The 23,742-nt window shown below is 52.3% G+C and overlaps 1 protein-coding gene across 1 annotated transcript; it reads left to right on the top strand.

Annotated features, from left to right (window-relative positions):
- The first annotated feature begins 6,042 nt into the window (after positions 1-6,042).
- Positions 6,043-21,889, top strand: LOC131573988 (kallikrein-11-like). Its single transcript, XM_058828347.1, has 6 exons — positions 6,043-6,169; positions 12,866-12,931; positions 16,094-16,256; positions 17,165-17,418; positions 19,998-20,134; positions 21,490-21,889. The coding sequence occupies exons 2-6, from the start codon at positions 12,871-12,873 to the stop codon at positions 21,640-21,642; spliced, it is 768 nt and encodes a 255-aa protein (XP_058684330.1). The 5' UTR covers positions 6,043-6,169; positions 12,866-12,870; the 3' UTR covers positions 21,643-21,889.
- The last annotated feature ends 1,853 nt before the right edge of the window (positions 21,890-23,742 follow it).

Genomic DNA, 23,742 nt, shown 5'->3' with positions numbered 1-23,742 from the left:
GGGGAAAATGGAGGAAAATCTGAGGGGGAAAGGGCGGGAAACGTGAGGGGAAAAGGGCGGGAAAACGTGAGGGGAAAATGGCGGAAATCGTGAGGGGAAAAGGGCGGGAAATGTGAGGGGAAAAGGGCGGGAAATGTGAGGAGAAAATGGCGGAAATCGTGAGGGGAAAAGGGCGGGAAAACGTGAGGGGAAAAGGGCGGAAATCGTGAGGGGAAAATGGCGGAAATCGTGAGGGGAAAATGGCGGAAATCGTGAGGAGAAAAGGGCGGGAAAACGTGAGGGGAAAATGGTGGAAATCGTGAGGGGAAAATGGCGGAAATCGTGAGGGGAAAAGGGCGGGAAATGTGAGGGGAAAATGGAGGAAAATGTGAGGGGAAAATGGCAGAAATCGTGAGGAGAAAATGGAGGAAAATGTGAGGGGGAAATGGAGGAAAATGTGAGGGGGAAATGGTGGAAAATGTGAAGAGAAAATGGCGGAAATCGTGAGGGGAAAATGGCGGAAATCCTGAGGGGAAAAGGGCGGGAAATGTGAGGGGAAAATGGCGGGAAAATTATGGGATGACCAAACTTTTCCGATATCCAACATCCTTGACCACACCCAACTCTTGACCACACCCCAACCCTTGATCTCCTCCAACCCTTGACCTCCAACTCTTGATCTCCTCCAATCCTTGACCTCCAACTCTTGACCAAACCCCAACCCTTGATCTCCAACCCTTGACCCCCAAACCTTGACCACACCCCAACCTTGATCTCCAACCCTTGATCTCCAAACCTTGACCACACCCCAACCCTTGATCTCCAACCCTTGATCTCCAACCCTTGACCTTCAACCCTTGATCTCCAACCCTTGACCTCCAAACCTTGACCACACCCCAAACCTTGATCTCCAACCCTTGACCTCCAACCCTTGATCTCCAACCCTTGACCACACCCCAACCCTTGATCTCCAACCCTTGATCTCCAACTTTTGACCACACCCAACCTTTGACCACCTCCAAACCTTGATCTCCTCCAACTCTTGATCTCCAACCCTTGACCACCTCCAACTCTTGACCACCTTCAACTCTTGACCATCTCCAACCCTCGATTTCCAACTCTTGACCACCTCCAAACCTTGACCACACCCCCAACCTTGATCTCCAACCCTTGATCTCCAATCCTTGATCTCCAACTTTTGACCACACCCAACCCTTGACCACACCCCAACCTTTGACCACCTCCAAACCTTGATCTCCAACCCTTGACCTCCAAACCTTGACCACACCCCAACCCTTGATCTCCAACCTTTGACCTCCAACCCTTGACCTCCAACCCTTGACCTTCAACCCTTGATCTCCAACCCTTGACCACACCTCAACCTTTGATCTCCAATCCTTGACCACACCCAACTCTTGACCACACCCAACCTTTGACCACCTCCAAACCTTGATCTCCTCCAACCCTCAACCTCCAACCCTTGACCACACCCCAACCTTCTCCTCCCCACCGCAGGGCATCGGCTGTTACATGTTCCGCATCGACGAGGCCGAGGTGGTGGACGCCACCATGCACGGCAGCGCCGCGCGCTTCATCAACCACTCGTGCGAGCCCAACTGCTACTCGCGCGTCATCCACGTGGAAGGTCACAAACGCATCGTCATCTTCGCCCTGCGCCGCATCCTGCGCGGCGAGGAGCTCACCTACGACTACAAGTTCCCCATCGAGGAACCGGCGGCCAAGCTGCCCTGCAACTGCGGCGCCCGGCGGTGCCGGCGGTTCCTCAACTGAGCTCTGGGGTGGTTTTTTGGGGTTTGGGGGAGGTTCTGGAGATGTTTTTTGGGGTGTGGTGGGGTTGGAGGTGGAGTTTTGGAGGAGGTTGTGGTGGTGGGTGTGGTGATGGAAGAGGTTTGGTGGTCGTGTAGAAGCCATAGGGGTCAACCAAGAGTTGTGGTGGTCAACCAGGAGTTCTGGAGATCAACCAAGAATGATGGTGGTCAATCAAGAATTATGGTGGTCAACCAGGAATCATGGTGGTCAACCAAGAGTTGTGGTCAACCAAGAGTTGTGGTGGTCAACCAGGAGTTCTGGAGATCAACCAAGATTGATGGTGGTCAACCAAGAATGATGGAGATCAACCAAGAATCATGGTGGTCAACCAAGAGTTGTGGTCAACCAAGAGTTGTGGTGGTCAACCAGGAGTTCTGGAGATCAACCAAGATTGATGGTGGTCAACCAGGAATCATGGAGATCAACCAAGAATGATGGTGGTCAACCAAGAATGATGGTGGTCAACCAAGAGTTCTGGAGATCAACCAAGAATCATGGTGGTCAACCAAGAATGATGGTGGTCAACCAGGAGTTCTGGAGATCAACCAAGATTGATGGTGGTCAATCAAGAATCATGGAGATCAACCAAGAATGATGGTGGTCAACCAAGAGTTTTGGAGATCAACCAAGAATGATGGTGGTCAACCAAGAGTTCTGGAGATCAACCAAGAATCATGGTGGTCAACCAGGAGTTGTGGTGGTCAACCAAGAGTCCTGGAGATCAACCAAGAGTCATTGGGGTCAACCAAGAATCATGGTGGTCAACCAGGAGTTGTAGTCAACCAGGAATCATGGTGCTTAACCAAGAATCATGGTGGTCAACCAAGAGTTCTGGTGGTCAGCCGAGAGTTGTGGAGGTCAACCAGGAGCTGTGGTCAACCAGGAATCATGGTGGTCAACCAAGAATCATGGTGGTCAACCAGGAATTGTGGTCAACCAGGTGTTGTGGTGGTCAACCAAGAGTTCTGGTGGTCAACCAAGAGTCCTGAAGGTCAACCAAGAGTTTTGGAAATCAACCGGGAATCATGGTGGTCAACCAGGAATCATGGTGGTCAACCAAGAATCATGGTGGTCAGCCAGGAGTTGTGGTCAACCAGGAATCATGGTGGTCAAACAGGAGTCCTGAAGGTCAACCAAGAGTCCTGAAGATCAACCAAGAGTCATTGGGGTCAACCAAGAATCATGGTGATCAACCAAGAGTTCTGGTGGTCAACCAAGAGTTGTGGAGGTCAACCAGGAGTTGTGGAGATCAACCAAGAATCATGGTGGTCAACCAGGAATTGTGGTCAACCAGGTGTTGTGGTGGTCAACCAAGAGTTCTGGTGGTCAACCAAGAGTCCTGAAGGTCAACCAAGAGTTTTGGAAATCAACCAAGAATCATGGTGGTCAGCCAAGAATCATGGTGGTCAACCAAGAATCATGGTGGTCAACCAGGAATCATGGTGGTCAGCCAAGGGTTGTGGTGGTTGACCCAGAGTCCCGGGAAGAAGATGATGGGATGCTCCAAGAAGTCCTTGAGATGCCTCCAGCCAACTGAAAAATCCCCAAAAATCACGGGAACGAGATTTTGGGGCGCTCCTGGAAGTTCTGGAGATGCCTCCAAGCCTGGGGACCCCCCCCAAAAAGAGACTTTGGGGTTCTCCCAGCGCCACCTCCAGCCCTGGAGACCCCTCCCCCAAATTCCCCCCCCCCCCCAAGGGGCCCCCCCAAACCTTTCCCATGGGCCCCTCCCCCAATTTCCCCTCTCGAGATGGGTCCAGCCCCTCCCCCCGCAGCATTTTTGGGGCTTTTCCGGGTGTTTTTGGGAGTTTCGGGTTTTGTATTTTAATTTAAAGGCGGGGCAAGCTCCGCCCACAATAAAGACAACGATTGGAGAGGGAGGTCCTGGGTTTTGGGGGGAAAATGGCGGGAATGGTGAAGGGAAAATGGCAAAAAATGTGAGGAGAAAATGGCGGAAATCATGAAGGGAAAATGGCGGGAATCATGAGGGGAAAATGGCGGGAATTGTGAGGAGAAAATGGCGGGAATCGTGAGGAGAAAATGGGGGGAAAACGTGAAGAGAAAATGGCGGAAATAGTGAGGAGAAAAGGGCGGGAATCGTGAGGGGAAAATGGCGGAAGTCGTGAGGACAAAATGGCGGAAATCCTGAGGAGAAAAGGGCGGGAATCGTGAGGAGAAAATGGCGGGAATCGTGAGGAGAAAAGGGCGGGAATCGTGAGGGGAAAATGGTGGGAATCGTGAGGAGAAAAGGGCGGGAATCGTGAGGAGAAAATGGCAGGAATCGTGAGGAGAAAAGGGCGGAAATCATGAGGGGAAAATGGCGGGAATCGAGGGGAAAATGGCGGGAAAACGTGAGGAGAAAATGGCGGAAATTGTGAAGAGAAAATGGCGGCAGTCGTGAGAAGAAAATGGCGGAAATCGTGAGGAGAAAAGGGCGGGAATCGTGAGGGGAAAATGGCGGGAATTGTGAGGGGAAAATGGCGGAAATCGTGAGGGGAAAATGGCGGGAAAACGTGAGGGGAAAATGGCGGGCATTGTGTGGACATAATGGCGGGAATCGTGAGGAGAAAAGGGCGGGAATCGTGAGGAGAAAAGGGCGGGAATCCTGAGGAGAAAATGGTGAGGATCATGGGAGGGGGGGAAGGCGGGAAATGCCCCCATAAATTCCTCCAAGTTCTCCCAAAATCCCCCCAAAATTCTCCTCAGTCACTCAGGACCCCCCAAATCCCCCCAAAATCCTCCAAATTCCCCCAAAATCCTCCAAATTCCACCAAATCCCCCCCAATTCCTCTCTCAGCCACTCAGGACCCCCAAAATCCCCCCAAATCCTCCCAAAATTCCCTCAGTCACTCAGGACCACCCAAATTTCACCAAAAGCCTCCCAAAATCCCCAAATCCCCCCTCAAATTCCCCCCAAATCCTTCCAAAATCCCCTTTCGGACACTCAGGACCCCCAAAATCCTCCCAAAATCCCTTCTCAACCACTCAAGACCCCCAAAATCTCCCCAAATTCCCCAAAATCCTCCCAAAATCCCCCCCAATTCCCCCAAATCCTCCTAAAATCCCCAAAATCTCCCTAATTCCCCCAAAATCCCCTCAAAATCCCCCCAATTCCCCCAAAATCCCCCTCAAATCCTCCCAAAATCCCCCCAAAATCCTCAAAGTCCCCCCAGTCCCCCAAAATCCCCAAAATTCCCCCAAAATCCCCCCAAAATCCCCTCAAATCCCCTCAAAACCTCCCCAAGCCCCCCCGGAATCCCCCCCAATTCCCCCAATTCCCCCAAATCCACCCAAATCCTCCCAAAACCCCCCCAAACTTCCCCAAAACCCCCCCAATTCCCCCAAATTTCCCCAAATCACCCCGAAATTCCCCCCAAAATCCCCCCTTCCCCAAAATCCCCCCAAACTTCCCCAAATCCCCCCAAAATTCCCCCAAAATCCCCCGAAATCCTCCCAAAATCTCCCAAATCTCCTCAAATCCTCCCAAAATCCCCCCAAAATCCTCCCAAATTCCCCCCAAATCCCCCCAAATCCCCCAAATCCTCCCAAAATCCCCCAAAATCCTCCCCCACCCCCCCAAAAAAAACCCCTCCCCCACCCCCAATTCCCTCAAATCCCCAAAATTCCCCCCAAAATCCCCCAAAATTCCACAAAATCCTCCCAAAATCCCCCCAAAATTCCCCCCAAATCCCCCAAAATCCTCCCCCACCCCCCCAAAAAACCCCTCCCCCACCCCTCCCACCCCTCCTCCACCCCCAATTCCCTCAAATTCCCAAAATTCCCCCCAAAATCCCCCAAAATCCTCCCCCACCCCCCCAAAAAACCCCTCCCCCACCCCTCCCCCACCCCCAATTCCCTCAAATTCCCAAAATTCCCCCCAAAATCCCCCAAAATTCCCCAAAATCCCCCCAAGTCCCCCCAAATTCCCCCCAAATCCCCCAAATCTTCCCCAAAATCCCCCAAATCTCCTCAAACTTCCCTAAAATCCCCCCAAAATCCTCCCAAAATCCTCCCCCACCCCCCAAAAAAAACCCCTCCCACCCCTCCCCCTCCCCTCCCCCACCCCCGGCCCCGCCCGCTTTAATCCGCGTCCCCCACGCCCCAATTAAACCCGATTTTAATTGGGGATGTTGGGGGGGGTGGGGGAGGGGCTGGATGATGATGATGATGAAGGAGGAGGAGGGGGGGGGTGGGGGGGGAGGGGCGTGTCCCCCTGCTCGGGGACAGCGCGGGGACAACGCGGGGACATCGCGGGGACATCGAGGCCACCCCCGAGGGGACATCGAGGGGACAACGGAGAGCGGAGAAGGAGCCGGGGTGGCCCCTCCCCCACCCGGCCCCCCCGAGGGGCGGCGCAGAGGTTTGGGGGGGGGGGTGGGGGAGGGGCTGGGGAGGGGGGGGGGGGAGGGGGGGGGGGAGGGGGGGGGGGAGGGTGGCCCCAGTATGGCCCCAGTTTGGCCCAGTTTGGTTCCGGTTCGTGGGTTCTTTGTTTGGCCCCAGTTTGCTCCCAGTTTGGCCCCAGTTTGGCCCCAGTTTGACCCAGTCCCAGTTTGCCCCAGTTTAGCCCCAGTTTGGCCCCAGTTTGATCCTGTCCCAGTTTGGCCCCAGTTCCTGGGTTCTTCCTGTCCCAGTTTAGCCCCAGTTTGTCCCAGTTTGGCCCCAGTTTGTCCCAGTTTGTCCCTGTCCCAGTTTGGCCCCAGTTCCCAGTTTGTCCCAGTTTGTCCCAGTTTGACTCAGTCCCAGTTTGGCCCCAGTTTGTCCCAGTTTGGCCCCAGTTTGTCCCAGTTTGTCCCAGTTTGCCCCTGTCCCAGTTTGGCCCCAGTTCCCAGTTTGATCCTGTCCCAGTTTGATCCTGTCCCAGTTTGGCCCCAGTTTGTCCCAGTTTGATCCTGTCCCAGTTTGACCCTGTCCCAGTTTGTCCCAGTTTGCCCCAGTTTGGCCCCAGTTTGTCCCAGTTTGACCCTGTCCCAGTTTGATCCTGTCCCAGTTTGATCCCGTCCCAGTTTGCCCCAGTTTGTCCCAGTTTGGCCCCAGTTTAGTCCTAGTTTAGCCCAGTCCCAGTTTAGCCCCAGTTTGTCCCAGTTTGGCCCCAGTTTGATCCTGTCCCAGTTTGTCCCAGTTCCCAGTTTGATCCTGTCCCAGTTTCTCCCAGTTTGTCCCAGTTTGCCCCTGTCCCAGTTTGATCCTGTCCCAGTTTGCCCCAGTTTGTCCCAGTTTGCCCCTGTCCCAGTTTGATCCTGTCCCAGTTTGCCCCAGTTTGTCCCAGTATGAACCTGTCCCAGTTTGGCCCCAGTTCCTGGGCTCTTCCCCTCCCAGTTTGCCCCAGTTTGATCCTATCCCAGTTTGGCCCCAGTTTGTCCCAGTTTGGCCCCAGTTTGCCCCAGTTTCCCCCAGTTTGTCCCAGTTTGCCCCTGTCCCAGTTTGCTCCTGCCCCAGTTTAACCAGTTTGGCCCCAGTTCCCAGTTTGTTCCCGTCCCAGTTTGGCCCAGTTCCCAGTTTGACCCTGTCCCAGTTTCCCCCAGTTTGTCCCAGTTTGACCCAGTCCCAGTTTGGCCCCAGTTCCTGGGTTCTTCGAGTCCCAGTTTGGCCCCAGTTCCCAGTTTGATCCTGTCCCAGTTTCTCCCAGTTTCTCCCAGTTTGCCCCTGTCCCAGTTTGCTCCTGCCCCAGTTTAACCCAGTCCCAGTTTGGCCCCAGTTCCCAGTTTGACCCTGTCCCAGTTTGGCCCCAGCTCCTGGGTTCTTCCTGTCCCAGTTTAGCCCCAGTTTGTCCCAGTTTGGCCCCAGTTTGTCCCAGTTTGGCCCCAGTTTCCCCCAGTTTGTCCCAGTTTGACTCAGTCCCAGTTTGGCCCCAGTTTGTCCCAGTTTGTCCCAGTTTGCCCCTGTCCCAGTTTGGCCCCAGTTCCCAGTTTGCCCCTGTCCCCGTTTGATCCTGTCCCAGTTTGATCCCGTCCCAGTTTGATCCCGTCCCAGTTTGATCCTGTCCCAGTTTGATCCCGTCCCAGTTTGATCCTGTCCCAGTTTGATCCCGTCCCAGTTTGGCCCAGTTTGCCCCAGTTTAGCCCAGTTTGATCCTGTCCCAGTTTGGCCCCAGTTCCCAGTATAAATCTGTCCCAGTTTGCCCCAGTTTGTCCCAGTTTAACCCTGTCCCAGTTTGGCCCCAGTTCCCAGTTTGGCCCCAGTTTGTCCCAGTTTGATCCCGTCCCAGTTTGATCCTGTCCCAGTTTGATCCCGTCCCAGTTTGCCCCAGTTTGGCCCCAGTTTGCCCCAGTTTGACCCTGTCCCAGTTTGTCCCAGTTCCCAGTTTGATCCTGTCCCAGTTTGGCCCCAGTTCCTGGGCTCTTCCCCTCCCAGTTTGTCCCAGTTTGATCCTATCCCAGTTCGGCCCCAGTTTGTCCCAGTTTGTCCCAGTTTGCCCCTGTCCCAGTTTGCTCCTGCCCCAGTTTGACCCAGTCCCAGTTTGGCCCCAGTTTGCCCCAGTTTAACCCAGTCCCAGTTTGCCCCAAATTCCCAGTTTGACCCTGTCCCAGTTTGTCCCAGTTTGTCCCAGTTTGTTCCCGTCCCAGTTTGGCCCAGTTCCCAGTTTGATCCTGTCCCAGTTTGTCCCAGTTTGTTCCAGTTTGTCCCAGTCCCAGTTTGTCCCAGTTCCCGGTGTCACCCTCTCCCAGTTTGCCCCAGTTTGCCCCAGTTTAACCGAGTCCCAGTTTGCCCCAGTTCCCAGTTTGACCCTGTCCCAGTATGGCCCAGTTTGATCCTGCCCCAGTTTGACCCTGTCCCAGTTTGGCCCCAGTTCCTGGGTTCTTCGAGTCCCAGTTTGGCCCCAGTTCCCAGTTTGATCCTGTCCCAGTTTCTCCCAGTTTATCCCAGTTTGTCCCAGTCCCAGTTTGACCCTGTCCCAGTTTGATTCTGTCCCAGTTTGGCCCCAGTTTGTCCCAGTTTGACCCAGTCCCAGTTTGGCCCCAGTTTGTTCCCGTCCCAGTTTGGCCCCAGTTCCTGGGTTCTTTGTGTCCCAGTTTGGCCCCAGTTCCCAGTATGAACTTGTCCCAGTTTCTCCCAGTTTGTCCCAGTTTAACCCAGTCCCAGTTTGACCCTGTCCCAGTTTGCCCCAGTTTGCCCCAGTTTGTCCCAGTTTGATCCTGTCCCAGTTTGGCCCAGTTCCCAGTTTAACCCTGTCCCAGTTTGCCCCAGTTTGTCCCAGTTTGACCCAGTCCCAGTTTGGCCCCAGTTCCCAGTATGAACTTGTCCCAGTTTCTCCCAGTTTGGCCCAGTTTAACCCAGTCCCAGTTTGGCCCAGTTCCCAGTTTGATCCAGTCCCAGTTTGGCCCCAGTTCCCAGTTTGACCTCAATCTCTCTTCTCCCAGTTTGGCCCAGTTTGGCCCAGTCCCACAGTCCCAGTTGGTCCCAGTTTGTCCCAGTTTGGTCCCAGTTTGGCCCAGTCCCACAGTCCCAGTTGGTCCCAGTTTGGCCCAGTTTGGCCCAGTCCCGCAGTCCCAGTTTGTCCCAGTTTGTCCCATTCCCACGGTCCCAGTTTGGTCCCAGTTTGTCCCAGTTCCCGGTGTCGCCCTCTCCCAGTTTGGTCCCAGTTTGGCCCAGTCCCACGGTCCCAGTTGGTCCCAGTTTGGTCCCAGTTTGGCCCAGTCCCACAGTCCCAGTTGGTCCCAGTTGGTCCCAGTTTGGCCCATTCCCACGGTCCCAGTTGGTCCCAGTTTGGCCCATTCCCACGGTCCCAGTTGGTCCCAGTTTGGCCCAGTCCCACAGTCCCAGTTTGGCCCAGTTTGGCCCATTCCCACGGTCCCAGTTGGTCCCAGTTTGTCCCAGTTCCCGGTGTCGCCCTCTCCCAGTTTGGTCCCAGTTTGTCCCAGTTCCCAGGGTTGCCCTCTCCCAGTTCATCCCAGTTCATCCCAGTTCATCCCAGTTGGTCCCAGTCCCTCCCCAGTTCCGGTTCCCACGGGAAAGGGGCGGGGCCAACTTTGGGTGGGCGGGGCCTGGGCCCAAACTGGGAACCCCCCCCAAACTGGGAGCCCAAACTGGGAACCCAAACCCCAAACTGGGAACCCAAACTGGGAAATCTCCCCCAAACTGGGAACCCCCCCCCAAACTGGGAACCCAAACTGGGAACCCCCCCCCAAACTGGGAACCCAAACTGGGAACCCAAACCCCAAACTGGGACCCCAAACTGGGAACCAAACCCCAAACTGGGAACCCAAACTGGGAACTCAAACTGGGAACCAAACCCCAAACTGGGAACCCAAACTGGGAACTCAAACTGGGAACTTTGGCCCCAAACTGGGAGCCCAAACTGGGACCCCAATCCCAAACTGGGACCCCAAACTGGGAACCGAACCCCAAACTGGGAACCCAAACTGGGAACCCAAACTGGGAACCCCAAACTGGGAACCCAAACTGGGAACCGAACCCCAAACTGGGACCCCAAACTGGGACCCCAAACTGGGATCCCAAACTGGGAACCCCAACCCCAAACTGGGACCCCAAACTGGGAACCCAAATCCCAAACTGGGACCCCAAACTGGGACCCCAAACTGGGAACCGAACCCCAAACTGGGAGCCCAAACCCCAAACTGGGAGCCCAAACTGGGAACCGAACCCCAAACTGGGAGCCCAAACTGGGAACCCAAATCCCAAACTGGGAGCCCAAACTGGGAACCCAAACCCCAAACTGGGAGCCCAAACTGGGAACCCAAACCCCAAACTGGGAGCCCAAACTGGGAACCCAAACCCCAAACTGGGAGCCCAAACTGGGAACCCAAACCCCAAACTGGGAGCCCAAACTGGGAACCCAAACCCCAAACTGGGAGCCCAAACTGGGAACCCAAATCCCAAACTGGGAGCCCAAACTGGGAGCCCAAACTGGGACCCCAACCCCAAACTGGGAACCCAAACTGGGAACTCAAACTGGGAACTTTGGCCCCAAACTGGGAGCCCAAACTGGGAGCCCAAACTGGAACCCCAATCCCAAACTGGGACCCCAAACTGGGAACCGAACCCCAAACTGGGAACCCAAACTGGGAACTCAAACTGGGACCCCAATCCCAAACTGGGAGCCCAAACTGGGAACCCAAATCCCAAACTGGGACCCCAAACTGGGACCCCAAACTGGGAACTTTGACCCCAAACTGGGAGCCCAAATTGGGACCCCAGTCCCAAACTGGGAGCCCAAACTGGGCCCCGCCCCCTTTACCCTCCCCCCCCGCGGGGTCCCCGGAGGTCACCGGGGTGGGGGAGGGGCGGGGCGGGCCCCGCTAATTGGGGCCGCTAATTAAGGCCAATTAACGCCCTCGTTAATGAGCTCGAACTGCCGGGGCGGGTTGGGCACGATGACGTCATCGGGGGAAGGGTGGGGGAGGGGATGGGGGGGGAGGGGAAGGGAAAATGAGCAAAAATGACCCAAAAATGATCAAAAATGATCAAAAATGACCAAAAATGATCAAAAATGACCAAAAATGACCCAAAAATGACCAAAAATGATCAAAAATGACCAAAAATGATCAAAAATTATCAAAAATGACCCAAAAATGATCAAAAATGACCAAAAATTGACCCAAAAATGATCAAAAATGACCCAAAAATGATCAAAAATGATCAAAAATTGACCCAAAAATCCCCCAAAAAATCCCAAAAATTCCCAAAAAATCCCCAAAAATTCCCAAAAATCCCCCAAAAATTCCCAAAAAATTCCCCAAAAATTCCCTCCAAAAAATCCCAAAAAATTCCCCAAAAATTCCCAAAAATTCCCCAAAAATTCCCAAAAAACCCCCAAAAAATCCCCAAAAATTCCCAAAAATTCCTAAAAAATCCCCCAAAATTCCCAAAAATTCCCCCAAAAAATCCGAAAAAATTCACCAAAAAATCCAAAAAAAAAAACAAAAAAAATCCCCAAAAATTCCCAAAAAATCCCCCCAAAAAATCCCAAAATTTCCCCAAAAATTCCCAAAAAAATCCCAAAAATCCACCCCAAAAAATTCCCAAAAAATCCCCAAAAAAATCCAAAAAAATTCCCAAAAAATCCCCCAAAAATTCCCAAAAAATCCCAAAAATTCCCCCCAAAAATCCCAAAAATTCCCCAAAAAAATCCCCAAAAATTCCTTAAAAATCCCCAAAAAATAAAAAAAAAACCCCAAAAATTCCCCAAAAATTCCCCAAAAATCCCCAAAAATTCCCAAAAATTCCCAAAAAATTCCCCCAAAAAATTCCCCCAAAAATTCCCAAAAATTCCCAAAAATTCCCCAAAAAATCCCAAAAAATCCCCAAAAAATCCCCAAAAATTCCTTAAAAATCCCCAAAAATTCCCAAAAATTCCCCCAAAAATTCCGAAAAAGTTCACCAAAAAATAAAAAAAAAATTTAAAAAAAATCCCCCAAAATTCCCAAAAATCCCCCAAAAAATTCCCAAAAAATCCCCAAAAAATCCCAAAAAAATCTCAAAAAAATCCCCAAAAAATCCCCAAAAAATTCCCAAAAAATTCCAAAATCCCAAAAAAATCCCAAAAAATTCCCAAAAATCCCCTCAAAAATTCCCAAAAAATCCCCCAAAAAATCCCAAAAACTTCCAAAAAATTCCAAAAAAATCCCCAAAAATTCCAAAAAATCCCCCAAAAAATCCCAAAAAAATCCCCAAAAATTCCCCCAAAAATCCCAAAAAATCCCCAAAATCCCCCAAAAATCCCCAAAAAATCCCCCCAAAAATTCCCAAAAAATTCCCAAAAAACCCCAAAAAAATCCAAAAAAATCCCCCCAAAATTCCCAAAAATCCCCAAAAAATCCCAAAAAATCCCCAAAAAATCCCAAAAAAATTCCCAAAAAATTCCAAAATCCCCCCAAAAAATCCCAAAACATTCCCAAAAATTCCCAAAAAATCCCCCCAAAAATTCCCATAAAATCCCCCAAAAAAATCCCCAAAAATTCCCCAAAATTCCCAAAAAATTCCCAAAAATTCCCCAAAAAAATCCCAAAAAATTCCCAAAAAATCCCCAAAAATCCCAAAATTCCCAAATTTTCCCCAAATCCCCGGAATTGACCCCAAATTTTGTTTCCCCCCCCAGAGGAGATGCGGCGACGCCCCCTGGAGCTGCTGCTGGGGACCCTGGTCCTGCTGCTGCTGACAACAGGTGGGGACACAGCACCTCCAGAACGTTCCAGAAGGTCCCAGACTTGGTTCCAGAAGGTTCCAGAAGGTCCCAAACTTGGTTCCAGAAGGTTCTGAAAGGTTCAGGAAGGTTCCAGAAGGTTCAGGAAGGTTCCAGAAGGTCCAGAAAGGTTCAGGAAGGTCCAGAAGGTCCAGAAAGGTTCAGGAAGGTTCCAGAAGGTCCCAATCTTGGTTCCAGAAGGTTCAGAAGGTTCAGGAAGGTTCCAGAAAGGTTCCAAACTTGGTTCCAGAAAGGTTCAGAAGGTTCCAGAAGGTTCAGAAAGGGTCAGGAAGGTTCCAGAAGGTCCCAGACTTGGTTCCAGAAGGTTCCAGAAGGTTCCAGAAGGTTCAGAAAGGGTCAGGAAGGTCCAGAAGGTCCAGAAAGGTTCAGGAAGGTTCCAGAAGGTTCAGAAAGGTCCCAGAAGGTCCCAAACTTGGTTCCAGAAGGTTCTGGAAGGTTCAGGAAGGTTCAGAAGGTTCAGAAAGGGTCAGGAAGGTCCCAAACTTGGTTCTAGAAGGTTCCAGAAGGTTCTGAAAGGTTCAGGAAGGTTCCAGAAGGTCCCAAACTTGGTTCCAGAAGGTTCCAGAAGGTTCAGGAAGGTTCAGAAGGTTCCAGAAGGTTCAGAAAGGTTCAGGAAGGTCCCAAACTTGGTTCCAGAAGGTTCCAGAAGGTTCAGAAAGGGTCAGAAAGGTCCAGAAGGTTCAGAAAGGTTCAGAAAGGTTCAAGAAGGTTCAGAAGGTTCCAGAAGGTTCAGAAAGGTTCAGAAAGGCTCCAGAAGGTTCCAGAAAGGTTCCAAACTTGGTTCTAGAAGGTTCCAGAAGGTTCAGAAAGGTTCCAGAAAGGTTCAGAAGGTTCCAGAAGGTTCCAGGAAGGTTCAGAAGGTTCAGGAAGGTTCCAGAAGGTTCAGAAGGTTCCAGAAGGTCCCAAACTTGGTTCCAGAAGGTTCCAGAAGGTTCCAGAAGGTCCCAAACTTGGTTCTAGAAGGTTCCAGAAGGTTCCAGAAGGTTCAGAAAGGGTCAGGAAGGTCCAGAAGGTCCAGAAAGGTTCAGGAAGGTTCCAGAAGGTTCAGAAGGTCCAGAAGGTTCCAGAAGGTTCTGAAAGGTTCTGAAAGGTTCAGGAAGGTTCCAGAAGGTTCAGAAAGGGTCAGGAAGGTCCCAAACTTGGTTCCAGAAGGTTCCAGAAGGTTCTGAAAGGTTCAGGAAGGTCCCAAACTTGGTTCCAGAAGGTTCCAGAAGGTTCCAGAAGGTTCCAGAAGGTTCAGAAAGGTTCCAGAAGGTCCCAAACTTGGTTCCAGAAGGTTCCAGAAGGTTCAGGAAGGTTCAGGAAGGTCCCAAACTTGGTTCCAGAAGGTTCCAGAAGGTTCCAGAAGGTTCAGAAAGGGTCAGGAAGGTCCAGAAGGTCCAGAAAGGTTCAGGAAGGTTCCAGAAGGTTCCAGAAGGTTCCAGAAGGTTCCAGAAGGTCCCAAACTTGGTTCCAGAAGGTTCAGAAAGGTTCATGAAGGTTCAGAAGGTTCCAGAAGGTTCAGAAGGTTCCAGAAAGTTCCAGAAAGGTTCAGAAGGTTCCAGAAAGGTTCAGGAGGTTCCAGAAGGTTCCAGGAAGGTTCAGGAAGGTTTCAGAAGGTTCAGAAGGTTCCGGAAAGGTTCAGAAGGTTCCAGAAGGTTTAGAAAGGTTCCAGAAGGTTCCAGAAGGTTCAGAAAGGTCCAGAAAGGTTCAGAAGGTTCCAGAAAGGTTCCAGGAAGGTTCAGAAAGGTTCCAGAAAGGTTCAGGAAGGTTCAGGAAGGTTCAGAAAGGTTCAGGAAGGTTCCAGGAAGGTTCAGGAAGGTTCAGAAGGTTCAGAAGGTCCCAAACTTGGTTCCAGAAGGTTCCAGAAGGTTCTGAAAGGTTCAGAAGGTTCCAGAAGGTTTAGAAAGGTTCCAGAAGTTTCCAGGCTCGGTTCCAGGCTCGGTTCCGGACTCGGTTCCGGACTCGGTTCTAGAAGGTTCTGGACTCGGTTCTAGATCGGGTTCTAGAACGTTCTAGAGGTTCTAGAGCGGTTCTAGAAGGTTCTGGACTCGGTTCTAGAAGGTTCTAGAGCGGTTCTAGACTCGGTTCTAGAAGGTTCCGGACTCGGTTCTGGAGCAGGTTCTGGGTTGGGTTCCTGCTCCGGTTCCTGAGCTGGTTCTGAGGCCCAGGAGAGCTTCCAGGTGAGGTTCCTGGTCCCAGGTGAGGTCCAGGTGAGGTTCAGGAGATGTTCCTGGAGATGTCCCAGGTCCCAGGTGAGGTCTGGGTGAGGTTCTGGAGATGTTCCAGGAGATGTTTCATATTCAGGTGAGGTTCCTGGTCCCAGGTGAGGTCCAGGTGAGGTTCAGGAGATGTCCCAAGTCCCAGGTGAGGTTCAGGAGATGTTCCTGGAGATGTCCCAGGTCCCAGGTGAGGTTCAGGTGAGGTTCAGGAGATGTTCCAGGTCCCAGCTGAGGTTCAGGAGATGTTCCTGGAGATGTTCCAGGTCCCTGCTGAGGTCCAGGAGATGTTCCTGGAGATGTTCCTGGAGATGGTCCAGGTTCCAGGAGATGTTCCAGGTCCCAGCTGAGGTCCAGGAGATGTTCCTGGAGATGTCCCTAGAGATGTTCCTGGAGATGTTCCTGGAGATGTTCCTGGAGATGTTTGAGGTCCCAGCTGAGGTTCCTGGAGATGTTCCAGGTTCAGGAGATGTTCCTGGAGATGTTCCTGGTCCCAGCTGAGGTTCAGGAGATGTTTGAGGTCCCAGCTGAGGTTCAGGAGATGTTCCTGGAGATGTTCCTGGAGATGTTCCAGGTTCCTGGAGATGTCCCTGGAGATGTTCCTGGTCCCAGCTGAGGTTCAGGAGATGTTTGAGGTCCCAGCTGAGGTTCAGGAGATGTTTCTGGAGATGTTCCAGGTCCCAGCTGAGGTTCAGATGTTCCTGGAGATGTCCCAGGTCCCAGCTGAGGTTCAGATGTTCCTGGAGATGTCCCTGGAGATGTTCCAGGAGATGTTCCAGGTTCAGGAGATGTTCCTGGAGATGTTCCTGGAGATGTTCCTGGAGATGTTTGAGGTCCCAGCTGAGGTTTCTGGAGATGTTCCAGGTTCAGGAGATGTTCCAGGAGATGTTCCAGGTCCCATCTGAGGTTCTCTCTGTCTCCACAGGTGGTCAGGTGGCAGGTGACACTCGCGTGGTTGGTGGCCACGCCTGCGTGCCGCACTCTCAGCCCTGGCAGGTGGCCGTGCTGGACATGTACAAACTCTACTGCGGGGGGGTCCTGGTGGCTCCACGATGGGTGGTGACGGCGGCCCACTGCACCACACCTGGGTAAGGACACCTGGAGATACCCCTGGGGACACCTGGGGACACCTGGGGACACACAGGTCCCACCCCTGTCCCACCCCTCCCTCTGTTCCCTCAGGTGTCCCCCCCATGTCCCTCAGATGTTCCTCAGATGTTCCTCAGGTGTTCCTCAGGTGTTCCTCAGATGTTCCTCAGGTGTTCCTCAGGTGTTCCTCAGGTGTTCCTCAGATGTTCCTCAGGTGTTCCTCAGGTGTTCCTCAGGGGTTCCTCAGGTGTTCCTCAGGTGTTCCTCAGGTGTTCCTCAGGTGTTCCTCAGATGTTCCTCAGGTGTTCCTCAGGTGTTCCTCAGGTGTTCCTCAGATGTTCCTCAGATGTTCCTCAGGTGTTCCTCAGGTGTTCCTCAAGTGTTCTCCATGTTCCTTAGATGTTCCTCAGGTCCTTCAGGTGTCCCCCAGGTGTCCCCCAGGTCCCTCAGGTGTCCCTCAGATGTCCCTCAGGTCACCCAGGTGTTCCTCAGGTCCTTCAGGTCCCTCAGATGTCCCTTAGATGTCCCCCAGGTCCCTCAGGTGTTCCTCAGATGTTCCTCAGATGTTCCTCAGATGTTCCTCAGGTGTTCCTCAGGTGTTCCTCAGGTGTTCCTCAGATGTTCCTCAGATGTTCCTCAGGTGTCCCCCAGGTGTTCCTCAGGTCCTTCAGGTCCTTCAGATGTCCCTTAGATGTCCCTCAGGTCCTTCAGATGTTCCTCAGATGTTCCTCAGGTCCCTCAGATGTTCCTCAGGTGTTCCTCAGATGTTCCTCAGGTCCTTCAGGTCCTTCAGATGTCCCTTAGATGTTCCTCAGGTCCCTCAGATGTTCCTCAGATGTTCCTCAGGTGTTCCTCAGATGTTCCTCAGGTGTCCCCCAGGTGTCCCTCACCTGTCCCCTCCCCTCAGCGTCACCACGGTGGCCCTGGGCAAGCACCTCCTGTACGGGCGGGAGGCCGGCGACGAGCGGCGCATGGTGGCCCGCATGGTGGCCCACCCGGGCTACGACCCCACCACCAAGGACAACGACATCATGCTCCTCAAGCTTCTGACCCCGGCCACCATCTCGGACCGCGTCCGGCCCATCCCGGTGGCCTCCTGCCTGCCCCGGGCCGGCACCTCCTGCCTGACGTCGGGATGGGGGGCCACCACCTCGCCTGAAGGTAGCGGAGGGGGTGGTGGGGAGGTCGGGTCTTCTGGTGGTCACCTGGTGGTCATTTCATGGTCACTTGGGTCTTCTGGTGGTCACCTGGTGGTCATTTCATGGTCAGTTGGGTCTTCTGGTGGTCACTTGGGTCTTCTGGTGGTCGTTTCATGGTCAGTTGGGTCTTCTGGTGGTCATCTGGTGGTCATTTCATGGTCAGTTGGGTCTTCTGGTGGTCATCTGGTGGTCATTTCATGGTCAGTTGGGTCTTCTCGTGGTCGTTTCATGGTCAGTTGGGTCTTCTGGTGGTCACCTGGTGGTCATTTCATGGTCAGTTGGGTCTTCTGGTGGTCATTTCATGGTCAGTTGGGTCTTCTGGTGGTCATTTCATGGTCAGTTGGGTCTTCTGGTGGTCGTCTGGTGGTCGTTTCATGGTCACTTGGGTCTTCTGGTGGTCAGTTGGATCTTCTGGTGGTCACCTGGTGGTCATTTCATGGTCAGTTGGGTCTCCTGGGGGTCATTTCATGGTCAGTTGGGTCTTCTGGTGGTCATTTCATGGTCAGTTGGGTCTTCTGGTGGTCACCTGGTGGTCGTTTCATGGTCACTTGGGTCTTCTGGTGGTCACCTGGTGGTCATTTCATGGTCAGTTGGGTCTTCTGGTGGTCACCTGGGTCTTCTGGTGGTCACCTGGTGGTCATTTCATGGTCACTTGGGTCTTCTGGTGGTCGTTTCATGGTCAGTTGGGTCTTCTGGTGGTCACCTGGTGGTCATTTCATGGTCAGCTGGGTCTTCTGGTGGTTGTCTGGTGGTCATTTTGTGGTCAGTTGGGTCTTCTGGTGGTCACCTGGTGGTCATTTCATGGGCACTTGGGTCTAATGGTGGTCAGTTGGATCTTCTGGTGGTCAGTTGGGTCATCTTGTGGTCAGTTGGGTCTTCTGGTGGTCGTTTCATGGTCAGTTGGGTCTTCTGGTGGTCAGTTGGGTCTTCTGGTGGTCATTTCATGGTCAGTTGGGTCTTCTGGTGGTCAGTTGGGTCTTCTGGTGGTCACCTGGGTCTTCTGGTGGTCATCTGGTGGTCATTTCATGGTCAGTTGGGTCTCCTGGGGGTCATTTCATGGTCAGTTGGGTCTTCTGGTGGTCAGTTGGATCTTCTGGTGGTCACCTGGTGGTCATTTTGTGGTCAGTTGGGTCTTCTGGTGGTCAGTTGGATCTTCTGGTGGTCAGTTGGGTCATCTCGTGGTCACTTGGGTCTTCTGGTGGTCACCTGGTGGTCATTTCATGGTCACTTGGGTCTTCTGGTGGTCATTTCATGATCAGTTGGGTCTTCTGGTGGTCACCTGGTGGTCATTTTGTGGTCAGTTGGGTCTTCTGGTGGTCGTTTCATGGTCAGTTGGGTCTTCTGGTGGTCACCTGGTGGTCATTTCATGGTCACTTGGGTCATCTGGTGGTCACCTGGGCCACCTCTCATGGTCACTTCGGACCTCTGGTGGTTACCTGGGTGTCCTGCTGGTCACTCTGGTGGTCACTGTGGTCACTGTGGTCACTCTGGTGGTCCCAATGTTCTCAATGGTCACTGTGGTCACTGTGGTGGTCCCAGTGGTCACTGTGGTCACTGTGGTCACTCTGGTGGTCACTGTGGTCACTGTGGTCACTGTGGTGGTCACTGTGGTCACTGTGGTGGTCCCAGTGGTCACTCAGTGGTCACTCAGTGGTCACTCAGTGGTCACTCTGTCCCCACAGTGACGTACCCCGAGGTTCTCCAGTGTGTCAATGTCACTGTGGTCACTGTGGTCACTGTGGTGGTCCCAATGTTCTCAATGGTCACTGTGGTGGTCCCAGTGGTCCCAGTGGTCACTGTGGTCACTCTGGTGGTCACTCAGTGGTCACTCAGTGGTCACTCAGTGGTCACTCTGTGTCCCCACAGTGACGTACCCCGAGGTCCTGCAGTGTGTCAATGTCACTGTGGTCACTGTGGTCACTGTGGTCACTGTGGTGGTCACTGTGGTGGTCCCAATGTTCTCAGTGGTCATGGTGGTCCCAGTGGTCACTGTGGTCACTCTGGTGGTCACTGTGGTCACTCAGTGGTCACTCTGGTGGTCACTCAGTGGTCACTCTGTGTCCCCACAGTGACGTACCCCGAGGTCCTGCAGTGTGTCAACGTCACTGTGGTCACTGTGGTGGTCACTGTGGTCACTGTGGTGGTCACTGTGATCCCAGTGGTCACTCTGGTGGTCATGGTGGTCATGGTGGTCCCAGTGGTCACTCTGGTGGTCACTGTGGTCACTCAGTGGTCACTCTGTCCCCACAGTGACGTACCCCGAGGTTCTCCAGTGTGTCAACGTCACTGTGGTCACTGTGGTCACTGTGGTGGTCCCAATGTTCTCAGTGGTCATGGTGGTCACTCTGGTGGTCACTGTGGTCACTGTGGTGGTCCCAGTGGTCCCAGTGGTCACTCTGGTGGTCCCAGTGGTCCCAGTGGTCACTGTGGTCACTGTGGTCACTGTGGTGGTCCCAATGTTCTCAGTGGTCACTCTGGTGGTCCCAGTGGTCACTGTGGTCACTCTGGTGGTCACTCAGTGGTCACTCTGTGTCCCCACAGTGACGTACCCCGAGGTCCTGCAGTGTGTCAACGTCACGCTCTTCTCGCCGGCCGAGTGTCGCCGTTTCTACCCCGGCTCCATCACGGACAACATGATCTGCGCCGGGAACGTGCGAGGAGGGATGGACTCGTGTCAGGTACCTGGAGACACCTGGGGACACCTGGGGACATCTGGGGACACCTGGGGACATCTGGGGACACCTGGGGACACCTGGAGACACCTGGGGACACCTGGAGATACCTGGGGACACCTGGGGAACATCTGGGGAACATCTGGGGACACCTGGGGACACCTGGGGACAGCTGGGGACACCTGGAGATACCTGGGGACACCTGGGGACACCTGGGGACACCTGGGGACACCTGGGGAACATCTGGGGAACATCTGGGGACACCTGGGGACACCTGGGGACAGCTGGGGACACCTGGAGATACACCTGGGGACACCTGGAGATACCTGGGGACACCTGGGAACATCTGGGGAACATCTGGGGACACCTGGGGACACCTGGGGACAGCTGGGGACACCTGGAGATACACCTGGGGACACCTGGGGACAGCTGGGGAACATCTAGGGAACATCTGGGGACACCTGGGGAACATCTGGGGAACATCTGGGGACACCTGGGGACACTCATCCCACCAAGAGTTTGGTTGACCCAACCCCTGGAGATCCACCATGAGTTTCACCATCCCATGGAGGTCCACCATGAGTTTGGCCAACCCCTGGAGATCCACTAAGGGTTTCACCATCCCACCATGAGTTTGACCAACCCAACGAGGTCTTGGTTGACCCAAACCCCTGGAGATCCACCAAGGGTTTGGTTGACACCAACCCGTGGAGATCCACCATGAGTTTGGCCAACCCATGGAGATCCACCAAGGCTTTCACCAACCTATGGAGACCCACCATGAGCTTGACCAATCCAATGAGGTCTTGGTTGACCCAACCCCCTGGAGATCCACCAAGGGTTTGGTTGACACCAACCCATGGAGATCCACCAAGGGTTTCATCAACCCATGGAGGTCCACCATGAGTTTGGCCAACCCATGGAGATCCACCAAGGGTTTCATCAACCCATGGAGGTCCACCAAGGGTTTGAACAACCTCATGGAGATCCACCAAGGGTTTCACCAAGCTCTGGAGATCCACCATGAGTTTGGCCAACCCATGGAGATCCACCAAGGGTTTCACCAACCCCTGGAGATCCACCATGAGTTTGGCCAACCCATGGAGATCCACCATGAGTTTCACCATCCCATGGAGATCCACCAAGGGTTTGGTTGACACCAACCCATGGAGATCCACCAAGGGTTTCACCAAGCCCTGGAGATCCACCATGAGTTTCACCAACCCATGGAGATCCACCAAGGGTTTCACCATTCCACCAAGGGTTTCACCAACCCAACGAGGTCTTGGTTGACCCAACCCCCTGGAGATCCACCAACCCTCACCCCCCCACCCCACATCTCCTCCACCTCCACCCCCCAGGGCGATTCCGGCGGCCCCCTGGTGTGCGACGGGAACCTCCAGGGCATCGTCTCCTGGGGGATGGAGCGTTGTGGACAACCCCGGCGTCCCGGCGTCTACACCAAGGTGTGTCGCTACGCCCGCTGGATCCAGGAGACCATGGAGGACACCTGAGGAGGTCCCAGCACCTCCAGGAGAACGTGGAGAACGTCTGAGGAGGTTCCACCATCTCCAGGAGAAGGTGGAGAACGTCTGAGGAGGTTCCACCATCTCCAGGAGAACGTCTGAGGAGGTTCCACCATCTCCAGGAGAAGATCTGAGGAGGTTCCACCATCTCCAGGAGAAGATCTGAGGTCCCACCAGCTCCAGGAGAAGACCTGAGGAGGTCCCGGCTTGGTGGCGGGGACATTAAAGGATTTTTTGCTGGAATTTTGTGGTTTTTTGGGGTTTTTTTTTTGGGGGGTGGAAAGGGTTAAAAATGGGGGGTTTGGGGTTTTTTTATATCAATTTTATATCGGGTTTTATCAAATGATATAAAAAATAATTAAAGGTTTTGGAGAGGCCCCAAAATTCCCTGGAATTTCCCTGAAATCCTCCCAAGATTCCCCAAAATTCCCCAAAATTCCCCCAAATCCCCCCAAAGTTCCTTGAAATTTCCCAGAATTCCCCGAAATGCCCCAAAATTCCCCAAAATCCTCCCAAATTCCCCAAAATTCCTCGAAATTCCCCAAAATTCCCCCCAAAATCTCCCAAAATTCCCCCAAAATCCCCCCAAAATTTCCCAAAATTCCCCAAAATTCCCAAAATCCCCCAAAATTCCCCCAAATTCCCCCAAAATTCCCCTAAATGCCCCCAAATTTCCATTTTCCCTCCCAAATTCCCATTTTTTCCCCACCAAAACCCCAAAATTTGGATTTTTCCACCCAAAACAAACAAAGGAGCCGAGAGCCCAAAATTCCAGAGTTTTTTTCCTTTATTGGGGGAGGGGCCCCCGATTTTCCCAATTTTTGGGTTTTTTTAGGGAAAAAAAAAAGAAAAAATCCCAAAATTTTCCCATTTTTTGGAGAAAAAAACCCCAAAATTTTTCCCGGGAATTTTGGGATTTTTGGGGAATTTTTTTGAGGGTTTTTTTTGGGAATTTTTTCAGAATTTTTGGGGGGATTTTGGGGTTTTTTGGGAATTTTTTTGGGAAATTTTGGGGAATTTTTTTGATTTTTTTTTTTTTTAATTTTTTTGGAATATTTTGGAATTTTTTTGGAATTTTTTTTTTAAATTTTTGGGGATTTTTTTTTGAATTTTTTTGGAATTTTTTTTTTAATTTTTTGGGAATTTTTTTTTTGGTTTTTTTTTTTTTAATTTTTGGGGAATTTTTTGGGAATTTTTTGGAATATTTTGGAAATTTTTTTTGAATTTTTTTTTTTAATTTTTTGGGAATTTTTTGGGTTTTTTTTAATTTTTTGGGAATTTTTTGGGAAATTTTTGGGAATTTTTTTGATTTTTTTTTTTTTTAATTTTTTTGGAATATTTTGGAATTTTTTTTGGAATTTTTTTTTTTAATTTTTTGGGAATTTTTGGTGATTTTTTTTTTAATATTTTGGATTTTTTTTTTTAATTTTTTTTTAATTTTTTGGGAATTTTTTTTGGAATTTTTTTGGGAAATTTTTGGGAATTTTTTGGGATTTTTTGGGAATTTTTGGGGGCGTTTCCCCCCCTTTGTGGGGGAGGGGCTGCCGGCAGCTGAGGAAGAGGAGGAGGAGGAGGAATCCCAACCCCGTGAGGCCGAAGGCTCCCAGGAGCAGCAGGAGGAGGAGGACGATGAAGGCTCCAGAGAAGGAGGAAGAGGAGGAAGAGGAGGAGGAGGAGGAAGAGGAGGAGGCTCCTCCATCCACCGCGAGGCCGAAGGCTCTGAGGAAGAGGAGGAGGAATCCGAACCCCCGAGGCCGAAGGCTCCAGAGGAGGAGGAGGAGGAGGAGGCTCCTCCATCCACGGCGAGGCCGAAGGCTCCCAGGAGGAGGAGGAGGACGACGATGAAGGCTCCAGCGGAGGAGGAGGATGATGATGAAGGCCCAGGAGGAAGAGGAGGAGGATGAAGGCTCAAAGGAGGAGGAGGATGATGAAGGCTCCAGAGAAGGATGATGATGATGATGAGGATGATGATGATGATGATGAAGGTGATGAAGGTGATGGTGATGAAGGTCAGGATGATGATGATGATGAAGATGATGATGATGATGATGATGATGATGATGATGATGATGATGATGATGAGGGTCT

Source organism: Poecile atricapillus, assembly GCF_030490865.1.
Source record: "Poecile atricapillus isolate bPoeAtr1 chromosome 32 unlocalized genomic scaffold, bPoeAtr1.hap1 SUPER_32_unloc_1, whole genome shotgun sequence".
NCBI lineage: Eukaryota > Metazoa > Chordata > Aves > Passeriformes > Paridae > Poecile > Poecile atricapillus.
Note: the sequence above shows the minus strand (reverse complement) of the source record. Positions and strands in the feature narration are given on the sequence as shown.

Coding starts and splice junctions, on each gene's coding strand:
- LOC131573988 (XM_058828347.1), top strand. CDS start 12,871: ATGCGGCGACGCCCCCTGGAGCTGCTGCTGGGGACCCTGGTCCTGCTG. Junction 16,257..17,164: donor GCCCACTGCACCACACCTGG/GTAAGGACACCT, acceptor CCCTCCCCTCAG/CGTCACCACGGTGGCCCTGG. Junction 20,135..21,489: donor GAGGGATGGACTCGTGTCAG/GTACCTGGAGAC, acceptor TCCACCCCCCAG/GGCGATTCCGGCGGCCCCCT.